General features: G+C 42.9%; 1 protein-coding gene across 1 annotated transcript in view; it reads right to left on the bottom strand.

Annotated features, from left to right (window-relative positions):
- LAMC1 (laminin subunit gamma 1) overlaps positions 1 to 16,548 on the bottom strand; it is a 117,627-nt gene extending 101,079 nt beyond the window's left edge. Inside the window, exon 1 of the mRNA XM_065936173.1 lies at positions 15,676 to 16,548. Within this exon, the coding sequence (XP_065792245.1) occupies positions 15,676 to 16,090 (415 nt within the window). The 5' untranslated portion in view covers positions 16,091 to 16,548. The remainder of the gene's footprint in view (positions 1 to 15,675) is intronic.
- Between the last annotated feature and the right edge of the window lie 363 nt (positions 16,549 to 16,911).

The following is a 16,911-nucleotide window of genomic DNA, read 5'->3' as shown; positions in this document are numbered from 1 at the left end:
GTTCCTATACTTAGTGAACTCAACTCATATTGAAGGAAAAGATAAATATGCATTTAAAAACATCCCAGAACAAGACTGTATGTTCAAGTGACCAGTAAGTGGTACAAACAATAGGCTCTGTTTTATTATTTTTGGAGTGCTTGTTTCTGAAACACATATGGATTTTAAAACAGCGTGATTCATCCACCACGACGGAAGGTAACATGATCAGTACTGTCAAGTAAATCAAGACAGGACGATCCTGTAAGGATGTGCTTCTCCTCCAAGATGAATGTGATACAGAGCCAATCAGTGCAAGTACTAGACACTACTATAGTGAGATCTCAGTGTTAAGATGGGACCATGGGAATAAAAACTGGTATCTCAGAATCAAATGAATTGTGCAGAGGTAGGGAGTGAATGTTGCAACTGGGAAGAACAGGACGAGCACGCACCCCTATTCTTCAGAGGCTCTTCTCCTGAAGACCTAGGGGTGTGAAGATCTGCAGAGAAAGTGTCTGCTCATTTTTCTAAATCCACTTCCTAAAACTGCTAGCCACAGAACAGGATACTCTGAAGAATGCACTTCAGGAAGACCAAAACTCAGTAAAGAGAGGATTCCCCAGAGCAGGGACTGGCAGGCACAACACTACCTGATGCAAAGAGTCGACTCATTGGAAAAGACCCCGATGCCGGGAAAGATTGAAGACAGGAGGAGAAGGGGACGACAGTGGATGAGATGGTTGGATGGCATCACTGACTCAATGGACATGAGTTTGAGCAAACTCCAGAAGACAGTGAAGTACAGGGAAGCCTGGTGTGCTGCATTCCGTGAGGTTAAAAAGAATCAGACACGACTTACAGGAGCAATGCCAGCCCCCTGCTCCCTGCCCTCCGTGACTGTAACAGATTTGTGGCTGGCTCTGGCTGCCCAACCAGACTACATTTCCCAGCCTCCAATGTGTATAGGAGTGGCCAGGTGACTAAGTGCTCTCCAATGGCAGATGATACAGTGATGTGGACTCTGTAGGGTCTCAGTCTTGAGAATTAAGCCTACACACCTCAGCAGTATCTTCCCTTTTGGTAAAAAGAGATGCCTATGACCAGCTTCAACCACACACATGAGGACAGCACCCTAAGGAATTGAAGATTATGAAGATGAAAGGACCCTAGGCCCCAGAATGTCTGTGTGGATCACAGCTATCCTGCTGACCACTCAGGACCACCATGTGAAAGAGAAACCTCTATGGTTCTTGAACGACTGTCGGAGCTCTTTACTACTATAGCTCAGTCTTCACCCAACAACACCGGTGAGGGAGCTACATCATGGACCAGCCATTCCCCTCCACCTGAGCCAGTTTCAGTAAGCCTATGTAAAAGGCAAACACCACCTTGAGAAGAATCTAAACAAAGTTACTCTTTCTCTCTTTTATCTGCATTCTATGGCTGTAGCCTCGCAGAAACAGGACTTCTTGGCATTCTACAGCTGGTGCCTCACAGAAACAGGAGTTCATTCATTCAGCAAACTTTTGGGCACTTACTACGATATGAAAGGTATTATGCAACACATTAAGACTATACAAGCCAACGTAATAAAGAGTGTCAACACACCCCTCCTATGGTCAGGTCCTCTGTTTCACCCAGAAGTTAACCTCTAGGTCTTCTTTTCTGTCCCATCTCCAGCACATTGCAGAAGATTTAAAAAATTTTTTAAATACTGGAGTGGGTAGCCTTTCCCTTCTCCAGGGGATCTTCCCAACCCAAGGATAGAACCCAGGTCTCCCACATTGCAGGCGGATTCTTTACCAGCTGAGCCACAAGGGAAGCCCAAGAATACTGGAGTGGGTACCCTATCCATTCTCCAGCAGATCTTCCCGACCCAGGAATCGAACCAGGGTCTCCTGCATTACAGGTGGATTCTTTACCAACTAAGCTATCAGGGAAGCCCCTGCATTGCAAAGTGGACTCCTAACCCACTGGACCACCAGGGAAGCCCCGCAGTGCTTTTTACATAACAGACAATAAATATCTGTTAAGTAAATGAACTGAAAAATCAATAAATTCATCCTATCCTCAATGAATTCAGTCTAATGGGGGAAACAAAACAGTACATCTAGCACCTCTCGAATCACAGACACGCACTATGTTCAGCGATTTGCAGAAATGAACAAATATGTGGACACTGAACAACATGACAGCAAATGCTATGGAGGGGCAGGAGGAATTAGAAATCAAAATCTTTCCAGAGAAACTGAGATTTGCCATGAGTTCTGAAGGACAATTAGGAGTTAACCAAATAAACAAGGTAAGGAATCAAGAAGATGCAGCACCCATGCTGTCTGAACATGTTTACCATGACTGGAACTTAAGGGCAGCGTTCCAAGCACACAGCGAACATATCTAGTACTCCTTTGAATACCACTGCTCCCACTAATTAAGCCAAGAACAGAATTCTTTTCTTTAGCATCTGCATCAGTCTACTTGTTTAATACAAACTGCTGTCAACACAGAGCTACCCACCTCTTTAACATCCAGATTTAATTTTCACTTTTAAATCTAAAATCAGAATGTATTTGACTAGTTCTAACAAGCCCTCCATCATGTAATCAAAGAATCTCAAAGCTGGGAGGACTCTGAAAGGTCATCAGATAAGTGGTCTGGGAATCATTTCCTCAGCTACAATCAGTTCTTTGCAGTCATGTGGAATTTCTGATCTTTCCCTTATAGTGCTTTATATTTTGTCTCAGTGTGTTCATTGATAAACACATGTTTGCTCTCCCACTAGACCACACAGTTTTTATGCATAATCCACATCTTTCTATATCTCATATTCTTTCTGTGCTCAATAATCATAGGCTCTGTAAAAGAATCTTCTTTTAATCCGATCCAATCCCATCAGGTCCCTCAGTCCCTGTCAAGTCCCAGTCATCTGCCTGTTCACGTGTACGGCCTCACTGTTACCTCCAGGAAAGATGAGTTGTTGCACCTTCTTTCCAAGACCCACAGAGTTTCCTTCCTGTTTTGTTCTTTTTAAATTTATTTATTTTTGGCCACACTGGGTCTTCATTGCTGTGTGCAGGCTTTCTCTAGCTGCAGCAAGCAGGGGTGACTCTCGAGTTGAAGGACGCAGGCTTCTCACTGCAGTGGCTTCTCTTGTTGCAGAACACAGGCTCTAGGGTGGGCGGGCGGGTGGGCTTCAGCAGTTACAGCACGCAGGCTTCATGGCCCTGCGGCATGTGGGATCTTTCCAGACCAGACCCAGGATCGAACTTGTATCCCCTGCATTGGCAGGTGGATTCTTAACCAGTGGACCACCAGGGAAGTTCTTCCTTCTGTTTTTAACGCCACTGATGTCACACTGCTTCTCTTTTACCTCCATGTCTATGTTATAGATTATGGAGACTGACTACTCCAAATGTCTGGTGGAAAAAATGAAACAAGTTCCAAATAAACCACCCCTTTTATAAGCTGCAGAATGTCCTTATCTCAGAAGTTGTCAGATTTTTCCCTGCAGATGTTTTAAGCCTAAAATCATCAATGGCCTTTCCCATACCACCTTCTGTTCCTCTGACAAGGTTATTGTGTTTCCTGGAGACTTCCTGTTTGAATAATCACACACTTGGGTGTCCGAACTCCCATGTGTCCATTATTCACCATAAAAGGGACCTGAGGAAGTCACCAGGCAGTTGAACATAAAATGATGCATGAACAAAAACAGCTGTGTGTTAGAAGGATGGACAAAAAGACAGCAGGGATCTAGACACTGCTGTGAATTTCAAAAACAAGGTCTATTTAGTCAGGCGTGGTTAAAAGGCTGCTGATTCAGAGCATTAGTGGCCCACTTCATAACTGAAAATCACTAGGGATGTGAAGAAGTCCTTTTAGTTACTTCCACAGAGTCACACCCCAACACCAGCCTTCCTAGCAGTCTCCCTTTTGGGAACAAAGCTGCCTCGCCTTTCTCTCAAAGAAATGGCAAATCCAACTTAAAGATTTCACAAAAAATGTAATACTTGTTTTGTTCCCCATTCCAAAGAACACATCCCTCTTCCCCAAGGGGTTTTCCTATCTTAAAAAAAAAAAAGAAAACAGGAAAGCATAGACACACACAGAAGAACACAGAAAAACAGCACAGAAAACAAGTCTATATTCTCCAAACATCTGGAAAGCTTTGTTAATTTGCACAGTCTCTCTTCGGGTATACTAGATTTACCATCCATGTCTTCTGCCAGGATGCAAGAACTTTAAAGTGAGCCTAAGATAAAACCAAGCTTCATCAGGATGGCCACAAAACTGAATGAGCCCAATTGCACCATGAACTGATGCTAACTTATTTCTTGGCAAAAGCAACAAAAACGCTGAAAACGGCAGTAAACAAACCAGCGTGAGCCTCTGAAGCGTTCCTGGTAAAGTAAACAAATTTTATTACAGCTGCATTACAGATGGGCCCACAAACTTTCATAATCTGTAGCAGAGTTGTAAGAATCTGGTATTCAACAGACTTTCTATCCCATGACTTATCTAAAATACTCACTAGAAATTCACAACCATGCACAGAGCCACTTTGAAAATTAATCCTAGATCCTCAAGCCCACAGAACATGACCCTTTTACCATGAAGGGGCAACCACATGACCAAAGCAATTAAAGTATACAATTGCTCTTTTGGTTTCAGCTGTCTCTCCCCCCAACAATGTTCACCTTTTAGCCTCATGTTTCTTCTCACCTCCAAAAAAAGAACACAACTTCAATGAATATTTCAGGATGCCCATCATTACCAGATCAGGATCTGGCATTTAAATAATAAGAATAATCTAAAAACAGTGGTACCAAAACAACAGAAGTCATCGTCCTGTGAGAACAAGGTCCATAAGAAGCAGGAACCACTAGGGGATGAACAGCAATGCCAAAGCACAGATAAACTGTTAAACCAAGGCAACTATACCCTAACTTCTTTGGTAAGAAGAAGTTAATTAACCAAATTAAGCAAGGACCCATCCGTAAAACACATTTTTTAACAGCTTAAACTTTCCTAAGTCTCTTTTCAACTCCAAAATTATTCCAGTTAGCCACATATTTAAAAGTCCAAAGATGCCAACATTCCAGAAAACCGAAGTTGTTCAGGACAGAGTCAGAAAACAAAATCCATTTCTAGATCTAATTATTTCACATTGCCAAGTTACTAAAACTTAGTCCTCAGTAGTCAGTGATAATAAGATGACCTCAGATTTTGAGAACATCTGGGCAAACCATTCCTGCCTCTAACCAGAATCTTTGTTGCCAGAGCAGGAAAACATCACTTCCCAGTCCCTGCCAATGAACAGAAAGTGCAATAGAAGCTGTTCAACTCATTTTCAACAAGCTGTCATGACCCCCTTTTCAAACACTGTGAAGCTCTTCTCTTCGAAATACTTAACATCCTTTTATTCTCTTTGAAGACAGCTGATGGAAAAACCCACTTATGCCCTTGTATTTTCCCAACTGGCAAAAGTGGTAGGGGCATTTTAAGTCCAACACACAGACTAGAATGCAGCAATAAGTGCCATCCTTTTCATAAGAAATGTGAATTTAAAAATCATCAGTCAATCAATGTAATGCCTGTGTCACAGAAATGCAATGTGTACAAAGTAGGTCTATAAAGAAAGCAGAGAAAGCAGGACTGTGATTAAGTAATACTTCATCTTAGTAGAAGCGGAGGTAGTATGTTGTGGGGGAGGAATACAAAATACAAAATCCAAGTGGGAAATATAACCTCCTCCTTCAGAGAGAAAGCAAAAAAAAATTAAATTTAAGGAATCTAGGAATTCCCTGATTGAACCTTAGCTCAGGAGTGCTCTAGGGAACCTAAGAGATAAACACAGAATGACAGATAGATACACAGATAAGACAGATTACATAGACAGAGTTGTAGCTTTATAAACTAACAGTTACAGCAATCAAGGTGAAGGGAGTCACTTCTGAGCTTGAAAAAGGAAACAGTGACAGAGAAATCTCCCAGGACCACAGCAGTTATTTATCAATCAATAAAAGGTGGTTAGATCTACTCAGTTAGCAAACATGAATAACAAAAAAGCCACAATATCAGAGAGTTGACTTGAAGCAGAGGAAATGAAATAGAAACTGGAGATGGCCCTGACAGACTTATCTTTAAAGATGTCAGATAAAGTAAGCAACTGAACCAACTCAGCCATTCTCAACAACCAGAAAGGAGTCATGGATAAGGTAGAAAGGAGATAAGGTAGCCTTCCCCGACCACCCTTCAGGAAACAGGGTATGTGGTACACTCTTCCTATCAGTAGACACTGACAAAACACAGGATCTCATTCTGAAATTCAATAAATTCCTTGGAAATTCCTAGAAGTGTTAACAGCTAAATATAAGGCTAGTATAAGCACCCAAAACCTAGTATTTTTCCATTGCTAATAATCCTCTGTTCTTCACAAGTAAGTGCAGAGATCCTTTTTAAAGAAACAATCCAAACCCAGAGCTCAAGCAGAGATCTGTCAGAGAAGCCAGGCTCAGTACTCCCGTTCAGTGGACTTTCATCTCACTGCCCAGTTAAAAGGTCCTCTTCGGCTCTCCACCACTTACCAGGCTTGTTCTAACACAGCACGATGGCAAGAGCATAATCTATCCACAGCAGATCTGAATTCCAACCTAAACTCAACCTGTCCCGCCTCAGAGCAGTCACCAGTCATCTTTTATTACTATCCATAGGGGTAACTAACCAAATCCTTACTTGGTTAAAGGTACTGATGAGAAGAGCAAAGAGAACTGGCTCAGCCTGCACACCTGCCCGCACTCCGCTCACCTGAATGCTCTTCTGAACCTACTCTGTGGGTATGTCAGTTAAAATCAGCTGACACCTCAATGAAGATCAGCTGGTTGGCCTGTTCATCCTTTCATTCAAAAAAACATTTCTTAATGCCTATTAATGCCAGCAGCTGCTGGTGGCATAGAAAGACGGCAAGAGAAAGAGTTTAGATTAAGTCTCAGATTCTGTGCTCTCCTATTTTAAACCAAAATCACACCTCAAACTAAAAAAATCACCTATATATTTTTTGTATTTTAAAAGACTGAAATGTTTCTTAATTCTTTTTTCTAATTTGAATAATTCACATACAATGAAGTGCACAAATATTAAATGTATGATTCTAAATCTATATATATGTATACACCTATGTAATCTCCATGCAACTCAAGATACAGAATGTAAAGTGAGAAATATAATGGAGAAAAGGAAAACCCAATCATTGGTCATGTCTCTGAAAACACTGAAGGCATCTCTACAGTCACTGCTATGGGCAATCATTCTTCATGTGTGATTTATCAGCACGAACAAAATTCATTGAGTCCCTAACTCTACACAGGACCACTTGCATTTTTTTACTTCAAAAAAAAAATTTTTTTTAAGTGAAGGAGGCTGATTCTGAATTTTTACTTTCAAAAACTTGCAAAACAGAAAGAAGATAAAATAACAGAAATCAAAAAAAGATGATACAGCAAAAATCCAACGTTAACTGCAATGTAATAGGAAGCAGCCATGAAGCTGGAAACAAAGAGTAAAAGCAGGGAGCTGAGGGAATATACAGCTCCTAAGTTCTAAAAGAAATGATGTAAATCCCCTAACTCATCTCCCAGCCTTGCCACAAGAGATCTGAGAGCGCCACTGTCTAAGAAAGAGATAAGTCTGCTTTATTTTATTCATGAATATGTAGCTGCATAGGGCACCAGGCTGACTGGACCCAGTTATTTTAGGCTGGCCCCCCTGGAAGAGACCATGGAAAGAAAGGCAGATGTACTTAATTAGTGTCACCACAGTCTGGCACAAAACTCTAAAACCTCAGCAACATTTCTATAAATGAGTTTTCTGCTAACCCCTTTTAGCAAGCTGTCCATTTTAGGCTTGCATGAGCAACATCTAACTTTATCATTTTATAAGAAAGGAGAGGTTTGCAAATCTTAGCAAGGCTCTCTTACAAATCTTAGAGCAAGAAATGTAGGTGAAGGAACAGAACTAGCACACAGTCATCTTGAAATTTTACCCTTTGAAATGACAGTTTAAAATAAGGGACAAAAAAAAATAATAATAAAAAAATAAGGGACAGAATCATAATCTCTTATTTTTAACAATCTCCTCCAGAATGTTGGACAGTAAAAATAAACAAACAGCTCTGCTCTAAACTTTGACACTTTCCCCTAAAACTCAAACAGAACAGCAGCAGAGCTGTCAGTTACCTACAGCCGGAAACAAGAACCAAGGAAAGAAGCATCTGTTGGTTTTGCTGCCTGTTAACTCTAGACAATAAGTGGTTATTATTCATCTGTCTAACCATTTTAATGTGGTTCTTCACTATCCTGCAGAGAAGGCATGCCTCAGTATGCCTGTATTCCAACTGCACCCCAATGAGTTAAATAAACTAAAAATGCCGCACACAATAAGCAAATAAGATATTTCACTGCAACCCTTCCCCACAACTGCTTAATAATTATTTCAACAATAGACATGTGAACACATATTTTAAAATAAAATTTATGTCCATTTCTAAAGAAAAAATACACAATATTAACATTAAAATTTCAGGAACAATCACAGGAAGATTGCTGTGACAATCAAAACAAAACAAAACAAACAAAAACAAGGGAGAGTCAAATCTGAGCATCTAGTTTACTCATAAAATTTATCCAGCTAACTATAAATCATATAAAAGTCTAATTTTTGCCCCCAAAAAGGACAGTCACAGATCTTTCAATTCCATATCAGTTCCACACCCAGTTAACTTAGTACTTTTCTTTAAAGCTACAGAAATAAAACCACTACAGACCATATTAACAGTGGCATATATCTCAAGAGAATGAAGAGATGGCACTGATAACAAACTCAAGTTCAAAAGTGTTACTGAGAAGAATGCAAATTAATAAGGAGTGTTTTGGGGCTTCTTATAGTTCAGGCATTCGTTTATTTACTTGTTTATCAATATACCTATTGAACCATGTTGCTCAATATGCCAGACAGACTGATAAGCACTGAATATATAAACCGTTCAGCCCCCCTCCAAATGTTGAAATAAATGAATGCTCACTGTGTGTGCACCTTTTACCTTAAAGCTTATTATATAACATTGAATGTATCCATCTAAAGCAGACAGAGGTCACCAAACTCATGCTACAGAGGGTCAGACAGTAAACATTTTGGGCTTTGTGGGCCAGGACGTATTGACACACTCAACTCTGCCATTGTAGTGCAAAAGCAGCCAGAGACAATATGTTAATAAATGAACTTAACTGTGTTTCAGAGGAGTTTTACAGACACTAAAATTGGCATTTCTTATCATTTTCATGTGTCATAAAATATTTTTCTTCTTTTGATTTTTTCAACCAATTAAAGATGTAAAAACTGTTCTCAGCCATTGGCCCATACAAAAATAGGTGCCAGCCCAGGACTGGATTTAGCATGTGGGCTATAATTTGCCCACACCGAGGAGAGACCTAGGACTCCACATCTAAGCCACAAGTTCCAGGGGGTCAGGGCAATGTCCAATGGGTCATTATACACCCAGGAAACTGTATGGTGCTGAGGCATAGCAAGCAATTAACTAAAAACTAAAAATATAAATCTCCAACCCGGCCTTCAAAAACCTCCTGGGCTAGAAGCGGAGAAAAGTAAAGAAACAAGACAATGCCATGTGCTAAGCGCTGTGGTAGATACCTGCAGGGTGGTGTGAATGGAAGATCTAATCCAGGCCAGGGAGTAGGATGGAAAGGGGTAAGAGAAACAAACTGGGGAACGGTTCCTAAAGGTGGTGACACCTGGGAGAAGTGTCCCAAACCAAAAAGGAACCCTCTGAGCACATGAAATGACAAAAGATAAGCCTAGAAGTTTAAAAAGGTCCAGATCCTAAAGTACCTTACACAGCATGACAAGGTGTCTGGACTTGATCTTAAAGACTTGAGGAACCACTGCAGACATTTTCAGCTAGGATACAACATCAACAGGTTTGCATTTGAGAACCAGTGCTCAGTCCCAAGCAACGGCTGCCCAAATAGAAACAGCAAAACTGGCGGCAGAAAGACCACCAAATCAGTTAGCAAGCTGCTGCCGTAATCAAGGTAGAATTCCATGGGGAGCTACGGTAAAGCAAGATAAAGTTAAGGATCCAAGAGACATAAAGGCTGGATACAGGAAGTGAAAGTGGAGTCTTGATCAGACTGCAGTAAGGGTGGATGGGAAAGAAAGTGATGGAGTTACAGCTGCCCAGAGACTTTCAGCAGTGGATGCTATCCGCTGGCCAAACAGTAATCTTTACTGGCGCCTATAAAGCACAGTCTTTGGCAAAAGAATGGATGAGAGTCTCAGGGCTAAACAGTAATTTAGCTGTATCTTCATTTCATTAAGATACAGCTTTGAACTGGATAAGACAATAAGGGATGAAATTTGGTTTTGGACATGACCTCTGGACATCTGAAACTGACTATGTCCAACCTGGAGAAGAAACTGTCCTGAAAATGTGAATTTAGAATTCACTGATTTGCCAACAGTAATGAAAGCCTTGAGATTAAGAGTTCATTCAGAAGAGTAAGTAACATGAAAAAAAAAGAAAGAAAAAAGAAATTCAGAAACATAAGTGGAAAGGAACAGAGGCAGGAGAAAGAAAACCAAGCGAGTTTGGTATCTCTGAATCAGTATATACATGAACTTGTATTTTAAAGTTACCCTGAAATAAACCAGTCATTCTTCTGAGAGATCTGTTAGAGGAGCTAGGAGCTGAAGGAGCTATTATGTTAGACTGAGTTAAAAACCTACCTCCACTGAATTCTTTTTGCAAATCACCACCTCGGGCTCCTCATCTTTGCCTTCCCTCAATGAGCTATGAAAATCTAACCAGTAATTGACTGGCGGCTTTAAAACAGTACAAAGGCACTCCTGATTTAGAACCGTAATGGCATTACATCTGGGTATGAAAATTCCAAATGGAAGTAATTGAAAGTGCTAGTTGTTACTCGTGTCTGACTCTGTGTGACCCCAAGGACTACAGCCCGTCAGGCTCGTCTGTCCATGGAATTCTCCAGACAAGAATACTAGAGTGGGTTGCCATTCCCTTCTCCAAGGGATTTTCCTGACCCAGGGATCGAACCCAAGTCTCCCTGCACTGCAGGCAGATTCTTTATCAGCTGAGTCATCAGGGAAGCCAAAGTTCCATCTAACCCAGTATAAACTTCTGAAGAATGGGCCTTCAATCTTCTACACCCTTCTGTCAGGTACTGCACCATGTATTTAGTAGGTATTTAAAATATGTTTGCAGAATATTTGGAAGTAATGTGAGAATGTATGCACAAGGCTAAGGAGTGAATAGCAAAAAGGGATATCTGACTTCCTAAGAGGATTTAGAATTGAAATAGTCAAGCTTTGTCCTTCCCACAAATGTGGTCAATGACAAAATCAAGGGTGGAAGGGAGCTTACAGCTCCAGAATTTTCTCCTAATGTGTAAACTGTTTTTCTAAATATTCTAGAAACATGAAGAAGGTATTTAGAGAAAAAGCAGTGAATTGTAGACTAGGAAACCAGCCAACAGCAACTTTATAAAACCGTGTTCACCAACTGCTGGCTATTAAAGAAGAGCTCCTTAACTTCTCAAGTTGAAACCTGCAAAATGTAAATCAGGCCTTTGTGAGACAAACTAAAATAGTGTCCCCTCAGGGTACACAAATACCACAGTGAAGTCACCAGAGTTCTGACAGAGTCAGAACCTACCTTGCAAAGATTTTCCTGGGGAAAAAAATTGTCATTTTTTTCCTGTTAAATATACACTAAGGGACCAAACAGAATAAAGTGCAATATCCTTCCTTATATAGCGATTATTCTAATTTAGACACCAAAAAACGTATCTTAGATACAGCTTAAAAGCATCATTTAATCACTGTTTGTTACCGAAACTTACAGCGAGTATGGACACCAATCTGGTCTTGGTGTAAATTTTAGGAGTTCCATAAACTTTGACTGAGTTGGTTTTATAAGCACTCTTTTCCTTAATATAAGTGTTTTTAGAAAGAGGGAAAGGTACCCTCCTCCAAAAGACCCAGTTTGCCAAGTTTTCAGCTACAAATGACTACCAAGTTAATTAAACAGGTTGTTTAATAAAAGGCAAGTTCTCAGCTACAATCTTACTATCAACTACTCTGCTGATAAGGCTAAAACTCATTATAACTTGTAAAACGCAAAAGCTAAACTTTGAAAAAGTAGTTGAATAATTCATATAGAAGTCAGGAGAGAAGATCCAGAAGTTGAAGGCAAACTAAGAAAAACTTCTTTTTAGAAAAGGGTGCCTTGCTGAGATTTCTCTTCACAACAGGCAGAAAATGTGGTTCTGAATCCCATAGCAACTGTAACTCATTATATCTAAGGATACATTACACCCTGCACCCTGGATTACTGTATGTGGTGCTTAAGACATGGCTGCTTTCAGAATCAGTGCTGATTTTCCTGGCTTTCGTACAAGTGATGATAATGGTACAACCATGTAATTTGTACCTGCCATCTATTAAAATATGCCTCACCACCGAAAAAAAGGACCAGTTAAAATGATCGTGTTATTTTATACATACATGGGTATGCATGAAAAGTTTCTGGAAGGTTACAAAAGAAATTGTGAGCAACAGTCTCCAGGGCAACTTAGCAACTGGAGATGAAGTACACACTAGTCATTATACTGTTTTAATTCATTATGTCATGTTTCACTTTTACAGTAAAAAAAAAAAAAAATGACTTAGGATCAGTAGCAAAGTATGTATATTTCTTGTGACTACTTAAGTGAGAACTGACTTTGCTTAAAGTTTTACTGTGTTTAAAGTTCAACATTAAAAGGAAAGCTAGAAAAGTGGTGGCAAGACCTAGTTCTTTCACACTGCTCCCGTAGAGTTTCACATGCTCTGTAAGGGCAGAGCACAATATGCATCACTTGTTTAAGGGTATGTGAAATCTGAACTGGATGGGAGATTTAATAGATGCACAAACAGTCATGGTCCTTGAATTCATGGGAAATAATTAGTTAGCTAGGGCCCATGGAGTAACTGGAGTTAGGGAGTGAATACATTGAATATCCAATACATAAAACCCTGCCTATCTGCCATAAGTTAGATATCACGACATGCACGAATACATATATCCTTGTCATTAAAAAAGAGAGGGGGGAGAGAGAGAGAGATTGAGACATCTAACCCCACTACACACAAATCTCCCTCCCCTTCCAAGAACAAGTACAATAAGTTCTTGTCAAGTTTTTTAGAAACTGTCCACCTAAAAAGCTTAAAGAAAATGTTTTTACAGCACTTGTATGAAAACTTTTAGGTAACTTTTTACTTAGAAGTTTTAAATCTACAGTTTTATGAACATCATTTAGCAAAAATGTTACCAAAACTGAAGAACTTTTCAGCAAAACAAGTTGAAGCATATATAACATTTTCAGAGAAAAAAGTCTATCAAGCATTCAATCACTAGGACCCAAAGTCCATGTATCTGTCGTCCAGGAGTAGCAACCTAACTTGACAGATACTGTCTTACCTAACACATTATCTTTCTAACAGAGGAGTAATCACTGAGTAATCTACCTTCCTACACCATCACCTGAAATAACCTTTCACTACATAGTGATCAAGGGCTTCCCAGGTGGCTCAATAGTAAAGAATCCGTCTGTCAATGCAGGAGACTGGGGTTTCATCCCTGGGTCGGAAAGATCCCCTGGAGAAGGAAATGGCAACCCACTCCAGTATTCATGCCTGGGAAATCCCATGGACAAAGAAACCTAGCAGGCTATGGTCCATGGGGTTGCAAAGAGTTGGACACGACTTAGTGACTCAACAACAACAGATGCAATGCTCACAGCAGAAAATTCAGAAGGTCCAAACTGTCAGCCCTATCTTTACCTAAATAAGAGATTTTTATGCAGAAGTTTTCAAATGAATCTCAGGCATGTGAGACACTGAGGCCATGTTTTTGCTTCGAAATGTTTAATATTTCAAAACAGATGAAATAAGACTTCGTGGGGATTCAAAATTCAACACAGAAACTTTAACAAAACAAAAATTTAAGCAAAAATAAATAGATAAAAATTTCAAAAATAATTCTGGCCAAGTTTAAAAATACACGTGAAGTAATTGGCCTCCAACTAATAAAATAAAATTAAAAAAAAAAAAAATACAACACTTAGGAGAAAAGAGCTAAGAGCATCCCCACAAGGTCTTGGGAGGCCCTTGGTCGCTTGCAGAATCTTCAGAAGGGCACCTGTTTCAACATACAGTTTAGCTCCATATGTTACCAATACCTTTGAAAAACTGAACTGTTTATTTCTTCCATCTCTAAAAAACGGGTGCCTCAGAGTTCCAGTTTATAAACATATTTTTGAAAAGCTTCATCTTCCTAATGATTTGTCTACAAATAAAATATTTACTACAAAAGCGCTAAATACTGCTTTTCTAAAACTTACTCCACACACAGTAATTTAACTTCACTTTTCAAGTACTTTCTCTGGAATCTTGACACTTACATAAAACTTAACGTACCAGACAGCAGAGGAAAGAAAAATACAAAACCACAACCAAAAGAACCATGTGCCCACCAAATAGTTCCTTTCAAAGATTCCCCCAATCATGTTTCCAGCCTTACAGAACTATCCTGATTTGACAGAAGAATGGCTTGGCACCCTGTTCTCTCTGGAAGTTCATTACTACCAGCTACCAGTAAAATCATGGCTTTCAACCTAACTGAGGCTGAAGCTCTACATGTCAAATGTCAGTTTCTTATGCATATGTTACTCTGTTAAACACAATGATGAATCACTCAGCTTGTTTGTATATTCCAATGATGAAGAAAAACCGACTCAGATCAAACATGATTTTTCATACAATTCTTTGAGATAAACACGTCCATCCTCGTCTACCACCCAGCGATGAAGTTTTCTATACATCCCTTTCCTGATTTCTAAAAGGTCTCTCACACATGCTTCTACACTTGCCTTGAATCAAAGCAAAAGGGAAGGCAGTGAGGAGAGCCTTTTTACTCAGGGACCAAACTTCACTGAACAATTGCAGCGGGTGCAGAAACTTCCTTTTGTTTTCTCCTTACGGAGATTAGCAGTGAAATCGCTTTGTGGCCCTTCATTAAAGATGAACAACTTTCAAGAACAATAACTTTAAAAGTGAACTTCTATTTTAATTACACGCAGGCAACAGCGGTAGTAAACACATTTGCTCCCCTCAAATCCCCTTAACCTTTCCTCTCTAGCGTATTCAGCAGAGCAAACAGCAATCACCCTCAACCCTGGAGAGAAACTTTTTAAACAAGGTAAAAGTGCTTAAGGTGGACAAGGAGAGGGGGACGAGGAGGGTTTCTGATTCATGCTTCAAGAAAGAGGGACCAAAGAAGCCGAAATGGCGAATAATCTAAGGAAGGAAAAGCCGGCTAAGTTAGAAGAGGAAAGCAGAGAGATGCTGGCGGGAAGAGCATCTTGGCTCGCGGGAAGTTAGGTGCTAGATCAAGCATAGAAGTTGGAGAAGGAAATTTCTGTGTGGCCCAGGCTGGGGAGCCAGGGAGCCCGCAGGCGGCTGTTCGGGCCCCTGTCCAGGCTAGACCAGGGGGTGAAGGTGGCCCGGGAGCCGGGCTGCGGGCAAAGCAGCAGGGCACACGGGGCTGTCACTGCTTACCCAGGTGCAGCGTGAGGTTGATGGAGTTGGGGTACTGCACCCCGGCCAGCATGGTCTGGCTCTGCCACCAGGTGGTGTCGGCCTGGTTGTTGTAGTCGGTCAGGAAGGCTGCCCCGTGCTGCAGGTGGGGCTGCCCGGCGTCGCACAGGTGACAGGACTTGGTGACCCCGGTCACTCCGGTCTGCACGCAGTACTCCTCGGGCGGAGTCCCGCACGTGTTGGTGGCCACCACGGTCACGTTGAAGGCGGCGTTGACGAACTCGGGCATGCAGCGCTGCGGCCGCCCGCCCTCGTCCGTGCACTCGTCCATGGCTGCCCGGGCGCAGCCGGCCGCGGCGGCCGCCAGCACGACCAACACCGGCCAGACGCGGCCCCGCGGCCGCAGCGCCGCCGCGGCCCGGTCGCTGCCCCTCATCCCGCCGCCCCCGCGCTGGGCCACGGCAAAGGCCAGGGCGTGGGTGCGTTCCTCTCGCCCGGGGGCGTCCCTCGGAGGCCGCTCCGCGCGGGTTCAGCCGCGGGGCCCAGTGACCAGGCTCTCCGGACGCGCGGTGGCGGCGGCTGTGCCACCGGAGAAACGGGCGGGTGGGCGCCCCGGGCGAGAACCGCGCGGCTGGCTGAGCGCTGCTCCGCGCGCACCTCTCTCCCACCCGGGACACAGCCCGCAACTCGCCGCCGACCCCCGACTTCCGAGCGCGTGCCCGCGTCCGCGCGCGCGCCCCCGGGGAGGAAGGAGCTGGGGGGTGGGGTCGGCACGGTCGGGTGGGGTCTGGCCGAGGAGGAAGCCCAACCCCGGCGTCCTCTCAGCCGCTCCCCGGCCCTCCGCGCGCGCCGTGGACTGCGCGTCCGCCCCGGAGACTCGCGGCGGCACCTCACGCTCGAGCCCGCGGCGCGCGGTCGGCGGGGGCGGGGCCTGGAGGGGCGCGAGGAGTGGGCGGGGTCGGGAGAGGGGCGGGGCGACGGGAAGGCGGGGCGGCGGGGCGGTGCATGCCGGGAGGGCCGCGGAGCCACGGGAGAGCCGGCGCCCAGCCGGGAAATGGACAGCAGGGTCCCCTGGCGCCGAGTCCCCAGGAAGACTCGGGGTTGGGGGCGGGGGCAACGGAGGGGTTTTACAGGGGCGACGCCGGAGGGGCGGGGACGCTCGGAGTTGGCCCTTTGGCCCCGCGCGGTCTGGGCCGCGGTAGCTCTTGTCCCAGCCACGCCAGGTGTCCGTCCTGGTGTCCAGCGGGCCGCGCCCCG

The sequence above is a fragment of the Muntiacus reevesi genome, chromosome 5 (assembly GCF_963930625.1).
Source record: "Muntiacus reevesi chromosome 5, mMunRee1.1, whole genome shotgun sequence".
NCBI lineage: Eukaryota > Metazoa > Chordata > Mammalia > Artiodactyla > Cervidae > Muntiacus > Muntiacus reevesi.
This window is presented reverse-complemented; position numbering and strand designations above follow the sequence as displayed.